Source organism: Ceratotherium simum, chromosome 16 (assembly GCF_057802395.1).
Source record: "Ceratotherium simum simum isolate JZ-2026a chromosome 16, ASM5780239v1, whole genome shotgun sequence".
Classification (NCBI taxonomy): domain Eukaryota; kingdom Metazoa; phylum Chordata; class Mammalia; order Perissodactyla; family Rhinocerotidae; genus Ceratotherium; species Ceratotherium simum.
The window spans coordinates 18,288,272-18,307,712 of NC_141915.1; the positions used below are offsets into that span (position 1 = coordinate 18,288,272).

The 19,441-nt window shown below is 35.0% G+C and overlaps 1 protein-coding gene across 2 annotated transcripts in view; it reads right to left on the reverse strand.

Moving 5' to 3' along the window:
* Positions 1-19,441, reverse strand: part of TAOK1 (TAO kinase 1) — a 147,964-nt gene that overhangs the window by 40,254 nt on the left and 88,269 nt on the right. Inside the window, exons 3-10 of one of the 2 annotated variants that reach the window (XM_004433351.3) lie at positions 19,266-19,337; positions 16,020-16,121; positions 14,375-14,420; positions 13,168-13,264; positions 11,497-11,610; positions 7,894-7,985; positions 3,037-3,130; positions 788-869 (exon numbers count right to left, since the gene is read on the reverse strand). In XM_004433351.3, the coding sequence (XP_004433408.1) occupies positions 788-869; positions 3,037-3,130; positions 7,894-7,985; positions 11,497-11,610; positions 13,168-13,264; positions 14,375-14,420; positions 16,020-16,121; positions 19,266-19,337 (699 nt within the window). Of the gene's footprint in view, positions 1-787; positions 870-3,036; positions 3,131-7,893; positions 7,986-11,496; positions 11,611-13,167; positions 13,265-14,374; positions 14,421-16,019; positions 16,122-19,265; positions 19,338-19,441 lie in introns of those variants that run through there. The other variant, XM_087440701.1, reaches the window with a different exon arrangement.

Here is a 19,441-nt window from a genome sequence, read left to right on the forward strand (position 1 = left end):
AAATCACAAGATTCCTAGGGTCACAAAGAGATACAGTCAAAGCCTACTCTACTATTGCCTTATCTAGATGCTTTAAGAACTATATTAAGTTCAACAATACTATTATTGCTATTAATAAGATAGTCAAGCTCCAAATGAAATAATAAATTTTTGAGGACAGAAAACATATACCAATCATGTATTTAAATTAGGCAACCAAACCTACAGAAAACTGAATAGAATTTACATAATTTTTAAAATATTTTCATTGCTTCATTAGAAAAATCTATTTCTAAAAAGGAAACAAAAATACGATACCCATTTTTAACGATTTCTTTTGAAATGTCCTTCCTCCCACAATATTTATATAAATATATTACACATAATTTCTCTTTTTTTCTATTATTTTAATATAGGACAGATCAATATATAAAGTATGGTAGATACAAAAATTAGATCCAAAGTTAAACTACATTTTACCAACTTTGAAATATTATTCCATATGAATTAAAACTTACAATTATAACTCATGAATATACTTGTGCATACAAAATTTTAGCCATTTTTAAATATTTAACTATATATTCTATTCAGACATGGTAAAAGCAGTTAATCAATTTTGAAAAAAACAAACAAAAAGACTCAGCATCTAAGAAAAGTTCCGAGAGAACAGCATATAAAATTAGTATTTTAGTAAAAATTAGTACAGCATACTTAATACTGATTCAGAATCAAAGAAGAATAAAATACATTCTTTAAAATAGTTTCTTAGGGGTAGAAAACAGACTTGGAATATAACAAAACTGACCTTTAAAAGTTCCTCTGATGTAGGGCGATCTTGAGGGATTTTCTGGAGGCAAGAATCTACAAAGTTGCGAAAATAATCAGACCTATTGTAAAGGAAAGTATCAGGTGAACATATTGCTATTTCCTTAAAAAAAACATCCATAAATCAAGGCATGTGCCTATTGGTGGTGGTGGGGGATGGAAAAGAAATGATACACAAAGCAGACACCATATATTATATATTTCATATAAGTTTATGAAAAGCCAGCTAAAGCAACCAATGAATCTTTACCATTTTCCAAAGATAAACTTGCACAGACTATTTAAAAATCCTGCTCCCACGTATTTAAATATCATAACTCATTCTATATTGAGGCAAAATTTTTCTTTTTTGCATTCAAATCTAAGATAATATTCCTCTCAATTTTCTTTTTCTTTTCTCTAAGCCATCTCTCTTGTTTACCCCTTGGATCATCTTCTATATAGCATGTTTCAAAACATCACTCTGTGTGCTTTGTAGTGAGCATTTTTTTATATCTGAGTATTTGGTGTCCCTGAGCAAATGCATAAAATTTCCATTAAACCTAGAAAATCAATGAAGATATTTTAAAAAATATTAGAAGTCTGCAATATATTATTAGATAGTGTTACTGATGAGAGTTCAGTGAGTAGGGCAGTAAGTAATAATTATTCCATCAATGTTTGTCTTCAATATTCAAATAAGATTTTAAGTTCCTTGTAGGCAAGAAAAGAATTCTTTTTTGAATCCCCAAGGTATCAAACACAGTGTAAAGACAGTCTGTGTTCAGCACATTTCTTATATGTGCCATAATACTAAAATCTTTGCCAAAAGCTTCCTTCTATATGTCTCTACATAAGTAGTAAAGACCTAAGAATATGCCTTAATTATGTAATCTTTAAAAATATAAAGTATAGTTAATTTATGCATCTACTTGTGAATTTTAAAAATATTTATTAAATATGCTAGATATTTCCCTAGAATTTTTCAAATGCTAGATATACCTGAAGAATTAATTTCCCACAAAAATTTTCTATCACTGATAAAAATCCTAGTTTTCTAAAATTGTCAATCTGTTCTCCATAAACTTCTTTACATGAATGAACTTAATTTTATCAAATCAAGGAAGCAGTAGGAGAACAAATATCAGAGCATTCTGAATAATAAATATCATAATAACAAGGGCCGGTCCCATGGTGTAGCGGTTAAGTGTGCGCGCTCCACTGCTGGCGGCCCAGGGTTCGGATCCTGGGCGCGCACCAACGCACTGCTTGTCAGGCCATGCTGTGGTGGTGTCCCATATAAAGTGCAGGAAGATAGGCACGGATGTTAGCCCAGGGCCAGTCTTCCTCAGCAAAAAAAGAGGAGGACTGGCATGGAAGTTAGCTCGGGGCTGATCTTCCTCACCAAAAAACAAATAAATAAATAAATAAAAAATCATAACAACAATTAGAATGATTCCAAAGTTATGAATTATCTGATAACTCTGATAAATCAAATCATTTTACCATATAAATACAAATTTTTGTATACTATATAAATTATAAATCATTCCCCAATAAAATATCACTACAGGTGTGGCTATCTATATATTTTAATTATAAAATATTAACGTTTAAATCATGCTATTTATTATATAATCAGGGTTATGGTTTCTAAAGTTCAAAGAAAAAATAAAATATAAATTTTTATAAAAAGCAATACTTTTTGGGGCTGGCCGCCCGTGGCTTAGCGGTTAAGTGCGCGAGCTCCGCTACTGGCGGCCCAGGTTCGGATCCCGGGCGCGCATTGACACACCGCTTCTCTGGCCATGCTGAGGCCATGTCTCACATACAGCAACTAGAAGGATGTGCAACTATGACATACAACTATCTACTGGGGCTTTGGGGAAAAAAAAAAGGAGGAGGATTGGCAATAGATGTTAGCTCAGAGCCGGTCTTCCTCAGCAAAAAGAGGAGGATTAGCATGGATGTTAGCTCAGGGCTGATCTTCCTCACAAAAAAAAAAAAAAAAAGCAATACTTTTTGCTTCCATTTGGCATCATCTAGCCTTTATTTCTGAATTGAGTTATATACACACTATGAAAAGCAGACGTAATAAAGGATAAACATGATAAAAGGGTACAATAAAACTATTTTAATATTTCTTCAGATAATACATTTTACCTAAATGAAGTGAAATCATTTTGATAACGTTATGAAAGGCATTTAATTTATACAATGTTGAGTACTATATCTTTTAGCAATACTCACCATTCATTAGACTGTAGTGTAGGGGATTCATTTTGGGCTATGTGATATAAGGCACTCATTGCATTCATATTAAATAAAGGAGGCTTCCTTTCCGCTATAAAAAAAAAAAGAAGAAATCTTCCTATTAAAATAGGTGCCTGTTACATAGGGGCACACAAGTATTGCTCAAGTTTCTTTTGTTACATAATCTCAAACTTAGAAAAAATTACAACTGGAGTTCAAAGAACTTTTTCAAGTAAATCAATTTAGAGTAAATTGCTGACCTGATGCTGCGCCACCCCTAAATACTGTAGTGTATATTTCCTATAAATAAGAACATTTTACTAGAGAACCATAATACATCCATTCAATCAGGCCATTAATAATGATACATAACTATCATTCAACCCTCAAACCCCATTCAAGTTTCACTCAAATGTCTCAATAATGTCCTTTGTAGCAAAAGTGAGCTTTGATTATTTGTGTCCTTCAAGAAAATTGTCTATTTTATCTAAGTTGTTACATTTATCAACATAAAATTCTTCATAATATTTCCCTATAGTCCTTTTAATACCCATAAAATCTGCAGTGACATCACCTCTCATTCCTGATATTGGTAATTTGTGTCTTCTCTCTTTTTCACCTGATCAATCTGGCTGGAAGTTTATCAATTTTATTAATTTTCTCAAAAAACTAGTTTTTGGTTTCACTGATTTTTCTCTAGTGTTTTTCTGTTTTCTATTTAATTTAATTTAATTTTCTATTTAATTTGATTTCTCCTATGATCTTCTTTATTCTCTTTTGCTTATTTTGGGTTGAATTTGCTCTTCTTTTTCTAATTTCTTACGGTGAAAGTTGAAGTCATGACCTTGACAATTTCAAAGTATACAAGACTCTGGAATGTCCCTCAACTTGGGTTTGTCCTATGATTAAATTTGGGTTATACATCTTTGGCAAGAACAGCACAGAAGTAAATGTTATATTATTCTCATTGTATTCTATGAGGCAGTGTGTGATTTTGAATGGTTCCATTATTGATGGTGTTCACTTTGATCACTTAAGGCAAGTCTGCCAGGCTTCTAACATGGTAAAATTTCTCTTTTTTCCTTTGTAATTAATAAGTATTTCGTGAGAAGATACTTTGAATCTATATAAATATCCTGTTTTTCCAAAAACTTTCATTTTATTTTTTTTTTTACTTATTGTATGGACTTACAGATCTCTATTTTATTTAATATGTTATAATCTGCTACTATCATTTATTTCGATCTTCAAATTGCCTCACATTTGAGCAGTAAGAACCTCTTTATGCTGGTTTCTGTCTTTTTGACATTGCTCCACCATTCCTTGATCACTTCCTTGCTTTCTGCACACTAAGATGTTTCAGGCTCATCTTGTACTTTCCCTACTCCAGACACTGGATCAACCATTTCTCCAAGGAGCCATGGCAACAGGTGTGCTCACTGCTACTGAGGTATCACTGCTATTAGATCCTCTCAGGGGATAGAGTTAGGGAACACATACATATACACAATACATTTATATGCATACACGCACATTAAACATCTATATTTGTTAATTGAAAACAATTGAGTTCATTACCATTTCTCAGATCCAATCCAATCCCATAGTATTTATTCTAGCTTTCTCTCTTTCCGTTATTTGAAACACTCCTCTTTGACAATGAGAAACCTCGCTCTCTTTATTCTTTGTATTTCCTTATTTGATAAATTCCCCGTGTGTATCCAGTCTCCCATCTATGTCACCACCCTCTCTCCTGAGAAGATGCCTCCCTTTCCCTGCTCAAGTTTTGAAACCTCATCCCAAGTCACTCTATAGAGTGAACATCATCTTCATCCACTCAGTTCCTGATACCCCACCCAAACCGGGTCACTTCTCTGCACTGAGGCCCTCCTTATCAGTCCTCATGAAGGAAGCCCTCTTCTTTTTGACCAGGCACTGCCACTGCATCAGGCCACCCCCAAATACAAATGTCCTCCTTAGGCTCTGACCCCATATAATAGGACGCTCCTACTGTTGTCACCTCCTCACCCTACCTAGGCTCTGATACCCCGTGCTCAGTCACCTCCATGTTATGAATGCCTTAGTCACCACACTAGGGCTCCGAATCTCCAAACCCGACTGCCTCCTTGCATATATACCCTCATTAGACTCTGTTTCCACATACACGGCTATTTGTCTGTGGGAACTCCCTCCTCTTCACATGATTCTGACACTCCACCCTGGGCTACCATGGCTCACCAGCTGACATGGACACCTACCTTACATTGTCCTACCTAATAGCTTTAAGACTGAATAGTTTAGGAAGGGGAAGGGGTTACTGAAGAAATTCTAAATGAATGAAATACTTGCGTTTCTATGATAATTTATTAAAGTATTTAAAATTTTTTAATGGTGTACCATCAATATATCAAACCAGAATATGCTTTTTGATTTTGTCACTATAAAATTTAACATCTCCCAATTTTGTCAAAAAACACTGAATTTATGAGCCAGAAACCATAGAAGAGATTTATCAATTTAAAACGTGGTAGAGGGGCCGGCCCCGTGGCTTAGTGGTTAAGTGCTCGCGCTCCACTGCTGGCGGCCCGGGTTCGGATCCGGACGCGCACCGACGCACTGCTTCTCCGGCCATGCTGAGGCCGCGTCCCACATACAGCAACTAGAAGGATGTGCAACTATGACATACAACTATCTACTGGGGCTTTGGGGGAAAAATAAATAAATAAATAAAATTATAAAACGTGGTAGATTTTGGTGGATTCATAATTCATAACATAATTCAAAACATTTGTAAGTAAAATTTTAAAAAGTAATCATGAAAGACTACTTATGAAAGTTGAAGATGCCAAATGTATTCCTAAAACTCTAAGAGAATTTCTTTAAAATGTCTGACTTATTTAAAATTATCTAAAAGCAGTCAGTCACTGCTTTTTTCAATCTTCTGAAGTTGCTTTATTATAAGTGTAAAAACTATTATTGTGAAGAAATTCTATTTTATGAACTACAATAACAAGAGCAAGAAGGCCTGGAAAAACAAGAAGCTACTTCACAGAAACTGCGGAGTTTAGGCAGATTTCTTTCTGAGCAGTACAATTAGCCAACGAATACCTTCTAATCAAATGAATATTAAAATATATCAGTGATCTAACAGAACCATTAATATAATTTCACTATCACCAAGGGGCACATGTATGCATCAGCCAGCACAAGTATATAAAAACACCCAGGGGCAGAGTACATTAACCAGCTTTTCTACATTTATACCCAGGTTTCTTAAGAAATTAATTAGGATTGACCAATAGGAAGAAAAATCAAGGGTAAAAGAACACTTAAAGATACCCCAAATTGAGACCAAGAGATCAGAAGAGAATGACATTATGGTAATCTCCAAATCTCTGTTTGCTGATGTTGTAAAACTTTAAAATAAATATGATGATATAGAGCTTGAAGAGAATAATGTAGGAATTTCAATAAAAGTGAAAAATATTTAAAGATTATATTATTTTGGAAAAATATTAGATTGCAAAATACAGTCTGGTTATAACAGAAATTACAATATTCATCTACTGTGTAATGATAAGCAAAGCTTTACTTTTATTTTACCTCAATTTACCTATTTATTTTAGAAAACTACTGACAAATGCAGGTTGATAATGACTTATCGAAATTACACAAGGATTTTACTTTTAACGTGTTATTTTCAATACTAGAATGGTTCGATTAAATATTCCAATACTTCTAGGGGCCGGCCCCGTGGCTTAGCGGTTAAGTGTGTGCGCTCAGGGCCGGCTCCGTGGCTTAGCGGCTAAGTGCGTGCGCTCTGATGCTGGCGGCCCGGGTTCGGATCCCGGGTGCGCCCCAAGGCACCACTTCTCCGTCCAGCGCGAGGCCGAGTCCCACGTACAGCAACTAGAAGGATGTGAACCTATGACATACAACTATCTGCTGGGGCTTTGGGGGGAAAAAAAATGAATAAATAAAATCTTTAAAAAAAAAAAAAAAAGTGTGTGCGCTCAGCTGCTGGCGGCCTGGGTTCGGATCCCAGGCGCGCACCGATGCACTGCTTATCCGGCCATGCTGAGGCCGTGTCCCACATACAGCAACTAGAAGGATATGCAGCTATGACATACAACTATTTACTGGGGCTTTGGGGGAAAAATAAATAAATAAAATCTTAAAAAAAAAAAAATATTCCAATACTTCCCACTTTAAATAAAGTTTAATGGAATATTCTTCTAAGAAGAAAAAAAGGAAAGAATATTAGGCTGGTGCGGAGAAGCTTGGGGAATCAAGAGCAAGAAGATGCCCATCATCTTCAATTACAGTGACAGTTTAATTACCCACCTGGCTCACTTACAGTGGGAATGTTAAAGTTATGATGGTCCACTGCCTTAGATATGGTTCCATTTATGGGCAACAGAATAAAATGTGTGCATAAAATCAAACTGCTATAACATGGTACGCAGTCTGACATCTAATTCTCATACCTAACTCAAAGTATTAAGCATCCTAGGTAGAGGTAAGTCATGAATGCTTTAGAGATCTTCTATAGATGGTAAATCTAGTAATCATAGACATATTCTATATGTTTAACAAATACTCATTAATGTTAGGCATAAATACCTCAAACTGAATACCATAGTAGAAAATTATTTTAGACCTAATTTAACAGAGCAAATATAATACACCTAACAATATATATAAAAACTAGTAGATAAGCAAATCGAAAACTTTAATATATTTATTGATCCCCTTAGTAACTGACATAAAAAATAAAAAACTATAATTTGGTACAGAAATTGAGGTAGAACATTGATGAAAACTTACTACATAGTAATAAAGAACAATGCTTACCTAGTTCAATACATGTTATTCCAAGAGACCATACATCTACTTTGCCATCATACTGTCCTTCGTCCATGGCTAAAATTACCTCTGGAGCCATCCTAAAACATAAAACGTCATCTAAATTAAAGTAAAAAAAAATGTATACTATTCTTTAAAAATGTAACAACCATCTATGTGGAGAACATTTGTGTGAATTCCAGACAATATATCTGGACATAAGAATTTTTATAATGGGAAATAAATGCATTACAGATTGTGAGGTAAATATTTACCACTGCATGTAGCGTGAGACTCATTCTCACCATCTGTCATGATCATATACATACAGCATCCTAAAGGAAAGATGTCCCAGAGCAGGGTTGTATTCTATATCTGTTCAAGTTTGGAGATTCTAATATTGCATATCCTTTAGGCAAGTGGTTCTCAAACATTTTGGTCTCAGAATTCCATTACGAAAGTCTGATTTTTGCTTGAAAGATGGAATTCTATCATTGGCACTGAACACCGTCAGTTGTTTTCCTTGACCTGACAAGCTCACTCCATTTATTTGAGAAAATATCTGCCACAATAACCAACACTGAATAATCAGTTTGTCCGTCTTTCTTTCAAATAAGAATAGTGTTTCGTGATAAAAGTGGCTAGGGCAGAAGTGGCTAGGGCAGCTCACAACTAAAACAATCACACAATGATCAATCTTACAGGCATCTTAGCTTTAAGATGAAACACTAATTCATGTCTTCAGCTAGAGTCTAACATTCCTTTGCGGGGTGGGGAAGGAGTCTTTCTTTCTTTCTTATATTTAATTGAGATAACACTGGTTTATAACATTATGTAAATTTCAGGTGTACCTCATATTTCAGGTTCTGTATAGACTACATTGTGCTCATCACCAAGTCTAGTTGCCATTCGTCACCATACAAATGTGCCCCTTTACCTTTCACCCTCCCGTCACCCCGTTCTCCTCTGGTAACCACCAATCGGTTCTCTGTATCTGTGTGTTTGTTTCTTTGTTTATCTCCCACATACTAGTGGAGTCATACGGTATTTGTCTTTCTCCCTCTGACTTATTTCACTTAGCATGATACCCTCAAGGTCCATCCCTGTTGTTGAGTCTAACATTCTTGCTGGTACTTTACCTTACACTTTATTTGTACTTGGTGTTAAGCGCAGACAGACACTTAGAACAGCTGCTGACTGCCTCAATAAGATGGTCACCAGGCCTCCTAGTGTGTGTGTAAAGACATATAAATATGTACCTAAGTCCTGTGTTCCAAATTCACTATATACAAATTAAGAAATATGTAAATAAAGTAAACTTTCAACTGTCAATAACAGGGTGTTTCCAATGTATTCTTTTTTTTTTTTAACTTTTTTTTTTTTTTGGTGAGGAAGATCAGCCCTGAGCTAACATCCATGCCAATCCCCCTCTCTCTTTTTTGCTGAGGAAGACCGGCCCTGAACTAACATCTATTGCCAATCCTCCTCCTTTTTTTTCCCCCCTTTTTCTCCCCAAAGCCCCAGTAGATAGTTGTATGTCATAGCTGCACATTCTTCTAGTTGCTGTACGTGGGATGCCGCCTCAGCATGGCCAGACAAGCAGTGTGCCGGTGCACGCCCGGGATCCGCACCGGGGCCACCGGTAGCGGAGCACGCGCACTTAAACACTAAGCCACAGGGCCGGCCCCTCCAATGTGTTCTTTAAGATTTTAAAATAAGTTTGGGAAATTACTAAGTTAAGCAAAGTTAAGCAAGTAATTTTGTTTTTTATTGCAGAACTCTCCAGGGCCTTTTTAATATCTAAAATTCATCATTAATTTCTAAAGAGGGGAACTATTAAGAGATATTATTTGCTTATAGAACCCTCTTTTATAGAAGGGAAGTGGACTCTGTCTAAACTTGGGTTCTACATAAGAAATTTTTGGTCATCTAAAGCAGTGGTCTTCAAATTTTTTTATTCTCTTACCTCCAACGAATTTATAAAAACTATGTATCCCCTTACACATTTTTTAGTTGTCATCTAAATGTTATAAATTTAATAGATGCAAAGGATATAATACACAGCACATGTACTGTATATTGTATATGTGCTTTAAAGATATTTAAAACTTGGAGCTGCAGAATTAGCTCATTCAATCTGTTAAAAACACTGCCATATAACCTAAGTAACAAAGCAAGTTTTCATGGCTGTATCATCAGTCAAATCAGAATCACTATCTGTCAGAAAGTCTGACTTCATTTTTCAATGCAAATAACACGTTAATGTGTCCCCATGACAACCATCTCAGTTATGAATTCTACACTAGAAAAAAAGAAGGGAGGGAAGATAATTGGGGAGAAAAAGCAAGCAAGGAGTAAAAGGAAGGGAAGGGAAATGATTGGAAACACACAAAGCCCTGCCAAGAGTTTGTGTCCTGACTCTTCAATATTTCTCATAGATGCTATATATTCCCTCAGGTGTTGCTTAGAGGCTTTTACATCCCAGAGCAACGAATCACTGTAATATTCAGGATGGGTAAGAAGCCCTCTTTTATAAAGTGGGAGAAGGGAGATTTGAAAGGCAGATGGAAAAGATATAGTGGACCTAAGACACCACTCTCAGCATACAGAGAAAGAGGACACATATGGAAGTTGAAGATTTGGAAAATTATTTCCTTCAAACTTGCAGACATTAATATTGAATTATTTATGGATAAAATTAGATGATGTCTAGAATTTGCTTCAAAATAAATGGGAGGAAGGGGGGGAAGCGGGGGAGAGGAGTGAACACACAGGGCAAGACTGGCCATGGGATAATGTTGTTCGGCTGAGTGACTGGTATGTGAGGCTTCATTATCCTTTTGTCTACTTTTATGTATATCTGAAATTCTCCATAATAAAAAATTAAAGCAAAACAAAATAAAGAACTCCAAATCACCTACCAGTCTTCAGGTATTTTTAGTGTGAAGATCACTGTAACATAGTAAATATAAATATAAAGAAAACACACAAACTTCCACTTAGCATTTCTCTCTTCTCCCCACTTAAATTTTTATTGAATTTCTTCACTCTCACATCCAATATATGATGCAGATAATAACAGGAAAGAAAATGTAGGGGGGACAAATGAAAAAATAGGAGTTGATGGGCCGGCCCCATGGCTTAGCGGTAAAGTGCATGCGCTCCGCTACTGGTGGCCCAGGTTTGGATCCCGGGCGCGCACCGAGGCACCGCTTCTACGGCCATGCTGAGGCCATGTCCCACATGCAGCAACTAGAAGGATGTGCAACTATGACATACGACTATCTACTGGGGCTTTGCGGGGGCGGGGGGGAAGAGGATTGGCAATGGATGTTAGCTCAGAGCCGGTATTCCTCAGCAAAAAGAGGAGGATTAGCATGGATGTTAGCTCAGGGCTGATCTTCCTCACAAAAAAAAAAAAAAAAAAAAGAAAAAATAGGAGTTGCAAGGGCAGCACTCCAAATCTGTATTTGAAACTAAGTATAATGCTTAAAGTTAAAATGTCCAAAACAGAATTACATTTCTAGGAAAAAGATAAGACATCTGAAAAAAGTACAACCACACATTGTGTATTTCATTTATGAGAATCAATAGCAGATAGATTATTCTTACCAATATGGTGTTCCCACAAAAGAATTGGCAGGAGATGCCATGGAAGCAGATCCAAAGTCAGCAAGTTTCACCTGGCCTGGTTCTGTCAGAAGGATATTTCCTGCTTTGATATCTCTGGGTTAAGGAACACAGAAAATTATTTCTCTTTCCTTCATTAGATTGTGTTGAAAACAATAAAAATCAAATAAAAATTTGTAAAATAGGGAAGGAAAAATAAAAAATAATTAAGTCCTAGGATAATCTCTCAATTGGAATCATGAGAATTAAGATCCAAATTAGAAAACAAAAAATACTGAATTCATATAAATATATAGTAATAATTTTCTAAAAGAGAAGACAAGATAGCAGCAAAAACAAGAGAAAATAACGTTAACTGGAGCATATAGTCTACATCTGAGTTTCTGTTTATTGGTACAAATAATGGTTTTAAAAATAGAATTTAATTAGCTGATTGCTCTTCATAATTTTAAGATCTCTGAGTATCCCATGTAATGTAAAAAAGAAAACAAAAAAATCTCATGCCCCAAATTTGTTTTTTTAAAAAAAGGATTATTCATATCATTTCCAAACCTTAGGATAGTTCTCCTAACTAAATATGAAATGAAAACTGAAACATATGGATAATGTGATATCAATGGTCCCAAATTTACTTTCAAGGTTACTTTTCTAAATCAGCAAACATACTGTCCATGCAAACTAACAAAACTATGAATATTTATATAATGGGATTGTATATCCAATGGGCACCATAACATACACTTTTTCAAAAAAAGAAAAACTAAATTTCCAAGCATTTGTCAATTATAACTATAATATTGTAATGGATATAATACTACATGAATCTATTTTCCTTCCATTTGTTTTTTAAAAATGGAGAAGAACTTTGAAGTTAAGAAAACCTTAGGTTTTAATTCCAACTCTTCCATTCACTTATTTACTAGCATGTGGATTTCTCTTGGACCTTACCATCCTCATCTAAAAAAAATGATAACCCATTAACTTACAATGACTCTACTATATAGTTTAATATGTATTGTCTAGTTCCCATATATAATCTAAAAATGCTGCTTTCTTTTAAAACAGGCAAAATCAATACCAGTGCTAAAAATGCATTATAAAATATCTTGAAGTTACCATCCAGTCTCAAGAATTATCAACGATTAATACTTAAAAGCATAAAGAGTCTTAAGTAGCTTTTATTTGTCCATGTCATGGAATCAATGGAACAAATGTGGCATTATCAGTTACCAGGAAGACAAAAGATCTAGGTTTGGTTGTAGTTTAATCTATCTGGCTTTGTAAACTTACGGAAATTAGTCACAAATTGGGGCATCAGTTTCTTCATAAGTAAAATGAAAAAAGTAAGACTACACAATCCCCAATGTCCTTTCCATTTCAAAAATTAAATGATTCTACAATGAAATTTCTACCACAAATTTATAAAGTACACATACTTCAGAAAGCCCAGCAGCATGTGTAGACAAAGATAAAAATTATCCTAAGCAAAGAGATCAAGTGTACTAGTATGTTCTTTTTAAGGCATAGACAATCTAAAAAATATTTATAAGACTTGCTATAACCAACAAAAATTTCAGGGTTAATAAGTTCCAGGGCTAATAAATGCAATAAGCCAATTGCTTGTTAATATATGATAATTTTCAAGGTGCTTACCTGTGGATCATGGTATGAGAATGTAAGTAGGCTAATCCCTGGAGAGCACCATGTGTAATTGCTGCTATTTCCACTTCCTGTAATGGCTTTTTGTGAACTTAAAATAAAAATTTATTTGAAAATAATTATTATATAGAATATGTTTCTTTAAAAAAATAAATATATATATCTAATATATGGGGCAATTTTTAAAAACTAACATTCAGGAAGAAGAGATTTTAAGAAGATAACAAAACAAGGCTATTGAACTTTATAACTAGTATAAAGTGCCTAGCTGTTAAAGTATAGTTCACAGCCAATTTTCCTCTAAGCTAACAACATTTAACAACTATTTAGTGATTATAAAAACAAAAGTAATAAAAGAGAAGTTCTCCCTTTATTCCCACATATCTTCATTCTGAACAGAAGGAACAGACCAAACTGAATGACAAAGAATGCAGAAAAATACTTAAGTCACAATGAGAGGAAATCCACCTATTTTATGCTACTACATATTTAATGAGGATAGTGCATACCATGCTGAGAATCTAGAAAAGGTTAAGGATTTTACTCTTTCTGGAAAGTTGTTACATTATTTAAGAAATTTCTGGGGCCGGCCCCATGGCGTAGCGGTTAAGTGTGCACGCTCCGCTGCTGGTGGCCCAGGTTCGGATTCCAGGCGCACACCGATGCACCGCTTGTCAAGCCATGCTGTGGCGGCGTCCCATATAAAGTGGAGGAAGATGGGCACAGATGTTAGCCCAGGGCCAGTATTCCTCAGCAAAAAGAGGAGGATTGGCATGGATGTTAGCTCAGGGCTGATCTTCCTCACACACACACACAAAAAAAAACAAAAGAAATTTCTTACTGAATTATCATTTTATTTTGCTAATACTTTTCTCTCCTTAATAATTAAAGGAGGGCCAGCCTGGTGGCGCAGCGGTTAAGTCTGCACATTCCACTTGAGCAGCCCAGGGTTCACTGGTTCGGATCCTGGGCGCGGACCTACTCACCGCTCATCAAGCCACGCTGAGGCAGCGTCCCACATAGAAGAACTAGAAGGACCTACAACTAGGATATACAACTATGTACTGGGGCTTTGGGGACAGAAAAGAAAAAGAGGAAGATTGGCAGCAGATGTTAGCGCAGGGCCAATCTTTCTCAAAAAAAAATAAGAAAGGCTGCCTTTAAATAATAATAATAATAATAATAATTAAAGGAAACCTACCTTCCAGTAAATCTGAAGCAGATCCTAAACAATATTCCATTACAAGCTACATGGGAAGAAAAATTATAAAGCATTAAAATATATTATTAAAAAGATTCTATTTGAAATAAAATAAATTCACCAAGGAGATCAACAAGACTGTTTGACATAAAACAAACTCTAATCATTATTTACCTTAAAAAATAAATATTTATGTATTTAGCAACTTGTTAAACGCATATATAAATTTAAACCAATGATACATTAATCTTTTATAACACCAACATACAATAGCTTGTACAAGATGTGTATTTCATATATAATTACTAACTATAATTATAAAGGAATATATATATTCCGTTACTATTAACCTATAGTAGCAATACTGATAATCGTTGGGAAGCAGAAAACTCCTCTGGAACTATATATACAAAGCTTAGATTATAGTTTAAATGTTTCTTTTAAAGCAAACACAGAGTACCTCATATGTGCCAGGTATTTTATATATATTAACTAATTTAATCCTCACAACCACCTTATGAGGTAGGCCCTATTATTATCCTTGTTTTACAGACGGAGAAACTTGAGAGACAGAGAGGTAACTTGCTCAACATCATTGCTTTTTCTTTAACTACAACCTCAAGTTTAGGAGTACCACCACCACCACCAAAATTAAACTAAATAAAAATGCATCAAACATTACAAATCTAAGTTCAATATACTAAAATGGTAATTCGTTGTGGCTTATTAATTATTCAAAATAAGGGATAATTCCTGTTTTAAGAAAATTTAGCCTTTGTCTTAAAAGATAGTTATTATGCCTATACTATTGCAGGATTACTATCTTGTCTCCTCAATGGTAACAACAGGGCAAAATTAATCTCTAGTCTTTTTTGTGTGTGTGAGGAAGATCAGCCCGGAGCTAACATCTGATGCCAATCCTCCTCTTTTTTGCTGAGGAAGACTGGCCCTGAGCTAACATCCATGCCCATCTTCCAGTCCTCCTCTTTTTTGCTGAGGAAGATTGGCCCTGAGCTAACAGGGCCCATGCCCATCTTCCTCTACTTTATATGGGACACCGCCACAGCATGGTTCGACAAGCAGTGTGTCGATGTGTGCCCGGGTTCCAAACCAGCGAACCCCGGGCCGCCGCAGCAGAGCACACGCACTTAACCGCTTGCGCCACCGGGCCGGCCCCTCCACTTCTTGTTATAATGTGTCTCAATTCTCTACCTTTAGTATCATTCAGCCAAGGAATCATAATCAGTTCAAATTTCGCCAGGTTCACCAAGACTTCACCAAGATCTTTGTGGTTAAATAGATTACATTTATGTCAAACAGATATGCTAACTTTCACCCTCGAGTAATAGGGTTGTTTTCACAATGTCTGACAAACCATTTGAAGAATAATACTATTAAAAAATGTCAGAGAACATTTTACCACGCACACAAGGGTCAGATAAATAACTGCAGTAAACTTGCAAAAAGTTCTATTATCTCTTATTGCCTAGGAGTTCTAGGAAAAGCTGCCCTTCCTTCTGATTATAAACTAACATTTCAAAATGTTTTTGCATGGCTTTATACAACCATCTTAAGACATTCTTGAATTGATTAATTCTAAACCAAAAGCAACTAAAATCACAGCAAGGGGAAAGCAGATACCTACCCATGCTGTATGCTCACGTAAATAGCAGCCTTTGTATTCTATACTGTTGGGATGTTTTATTCTTTGTAGAAACCTGACTTCCTTAATAATATCCTGCCATTTCTGTGGGGAGAAAAAAAGGAATAAAGGAAAGAATTATGAACAGCTGCTTTTCCTTAGACAGTTATATAAGAAAAAAAGTAATTACTAGATTAAGAAAGGTTAATGAGCACATACAACTTTGCTTTATTTGTAATATTTAGATTAAATGTCACAAGAATAAATTTAAAAGAAATTATATTTATATAGTTTACAACTCAATTAGACAATTTATAAAATTATTTCATTCAAGGTAGGACAAATTTTAGTTTGTTAAATTTATCATCAATGAGTCTTATCACAATTTTACAACCACACACCAAGCATGTTGATGAAAACTATACACCATATTTAGTGATATTTTTCTTTAAAATTCAACTTCCCCTTTCTTTTCTTTTTTTTTTTTGTGAGGACGATCAGCCCTGAGCTAACATCCAATGCCAATCCTCCTCTTTTTGCTGAGAAAGATTGGCCCTGGGCTAACAGCTGTGCCCATCTTCCTCTACTTTATATGGGACGCCGCCACAGCATGGCTTAACAAGCGCCGCATCAGTGCGCACACAGGATCTGAACCTGCAAACCCTGGGCCAAAGCAGAGCGCGCGCACTTAACCGATGCACCACCGGGCCAGCCCCTCCCCTTTCTTATTTGCAGCTTTATTGACATATAATTTACATACCATAAAGTTCACCTATTGTGTTTTTGGTTTATATCTTCTACCAAATGTTAAGGTTTTGTTTGTTTTTTAAACTCAAATTAAGTAATTACTCTGAGATTTAAATTCCTAAATGCACACTTTCTAAAATGCTAGTGAACAGTTAGTTATCACATAAGAAAGTTCACAGAAAAACAATAAGCATTATGAAAACATCTTCCTACATATTTTACTAAGAGCCTTTCTCATTGACACCCACCAGGAAACACAGATAATCCTTTGGCCAAAGCTATTCCACGTCAACTTTAGACACTTAGGCCATATCCTAAACATAGTTACTCTTAAGAAGCAACCAGGAAACTAAAAATACAGGTCCTTGGGTTCATACCCAGAGATTCTCTTAGTAGGTGCGGGATGGGAACTAGAAATGTTTTTTGTTCTTGTTTTAGTTTTTTCAAGCTTTACCACTGACTTGGGCCATATTTCTAAAAGGCAAGGGAACTAGCAAAACAGAAAACTTTAAGAAATGTTTTGTACTAGAGTTTAAGATCATATATCTCCTATGTTATTTCACAAGCCTTCAACAAAACACAGTAAAATATGTTCATAGTGTTTTATGTAAAATGTGTAAGACATAAGATGCTAAATTCAGAAAATGTTCCATGAGCTTTAAATTTCAAATTTGAATGCTCCGGGAGGCAAATTCTCAAAACAAAACAAAAACCTGTATTCTTCAAATTAAAAAACTTTCACAAAGGACACTAATATTAGATGTGAAAAGACAATGCCCTAAATGAAACTTTTTGTTCTAGGTATGACTAATCAAACAGACTCCAACACAGTACAAGTCTGCCTAGGAAAGCTAGTTCTAAAGTTGTGCTATAGAATGGTGAATAAAATTAGAGTAAACTTGTAAGAAATGAAATTTTTTAGGAGTTTTAGGTATTTATAGGAGTTTTTTACATATCAAAATGAGGGAACAGTGATCTAATCATAACAGTGTTATCATATTCATAGTATGATCATCACAAAAACAAGATTTACCATAAAGTAAAGAAATTCCAAAAAGTGGAAAACCAAAATCTTTAAAAATTAAACACTGATCCAGCAATTCTACCTCTGGGCATATACCCAAAGTATTGAAAGAAGGGACTCAAAGATATATATGTATACCCATGTTCACAGCAGCATTATTCACAATAACCAAGGAGTGGAAGCAAACTAAGTGGACAGATAAACAAAATGTGGTGTTTTATAAACACATACGCAGGAATATTATTCAGCCTTAAAAAGGAAGGAAATCCATACTACAACACGGATGAACTTTGAGGACATTATGTTAAGTGAAATAAGCCAGCCATAAGAGGAAAAATACTGCACGATTTCACTTACATGAGGTACTTAAAGTAATCAAATTCATAGAGACAGAAAGTAGAATGCTAATTTCCAAAGGCTAGGGGAGGAGGAAGTGGGGAGTTATTGTTTAATGGGTATAGAATTTCAGGTTTACAAGATGAAAAGAGTTCTGGAGATGAATGGTGGTGATGGTTGCACAACAATGTGAACGCCCTTAATGCCACTGAACTGTATACTTAAACATGGTTAAGATGAGGGGACAGCCGGTGCCGTAGTGATTAAGTTTGTTCGCTCCACTTCGGCTGCCCGGGGTTCACAGGTTCAGATCCCAGGCGTAGACCTACACACTGCTCATCAAGCCATGCTGTCTCGGCGTGCCATACACAACATAGAGGAAGATTGGCAACAGATGTTTGCTCAGGGCCAATCTTCCTCACCAAAGGAAGAAAAAAAAAAAAACCCAAACAAACAAAAAAAATGGTTAAGATGGTAATTTTGTTATTTGTATCTTACCACAATTAAAAATAATTAAAATTTTAAAAAATTGAAGATTGACAGATCCTAGATTTAGAAAGTAGACTACATTTTATAAAATAAATTCATGCAATTAAATAGAATAAATGTAATATGAAAAGAACTGATCAGAATATTAGCCAACTAAAGTACACTCAATGTAGTGTCAATAATTTTATTTTTTCAGATTATTACACACTGCCTGTTTTTCAGACTATATATGTACTGTTTCTTGATTAAAGTGTGTTTAAAACAGCCCTTAAAGAATTTCTAAACCATTAAAAAAATTATATCCAATATAATTTACTATTAAATGCATCTTATTCTAGTTTACTTTTTTAGAAACAGATAATCCTTCTATGATAAAGATAGAGTAATATATTAACCCACAGTTACAAAAATTAAAAGCAGAGGGCACAAGTCGGGAGGTTTTTGGAATGCCAGTAATGTTCTGTTTATGGCCCTAGGTACTAGTTAAATGGGTATATTTAATTTGTGAAAGAAAATTCACCAAGATATAGACAATATTTGTACACATTTCTTTATGTATGTTATACTTTTTTGAAAAAATTACCACCCACCCCCAATTAAAAACAGTATATCTTTCTCCAACATGCCAATAAGAATGTATATATTTTACCTACCTCAGTAGACTGCTTTCCACTATAAGACATTTTCTTGATAGCCACCACTTCATTGGTACGCACATCTCGTGCCTAAAAAAACAAAGAAAGAACCATTGTAAAAATCAACAGATTAAATCTAGGCAATCATTTCTCTGAGAATAAAAGCATTTATAAGCTACCACGTCAAAAAGGAC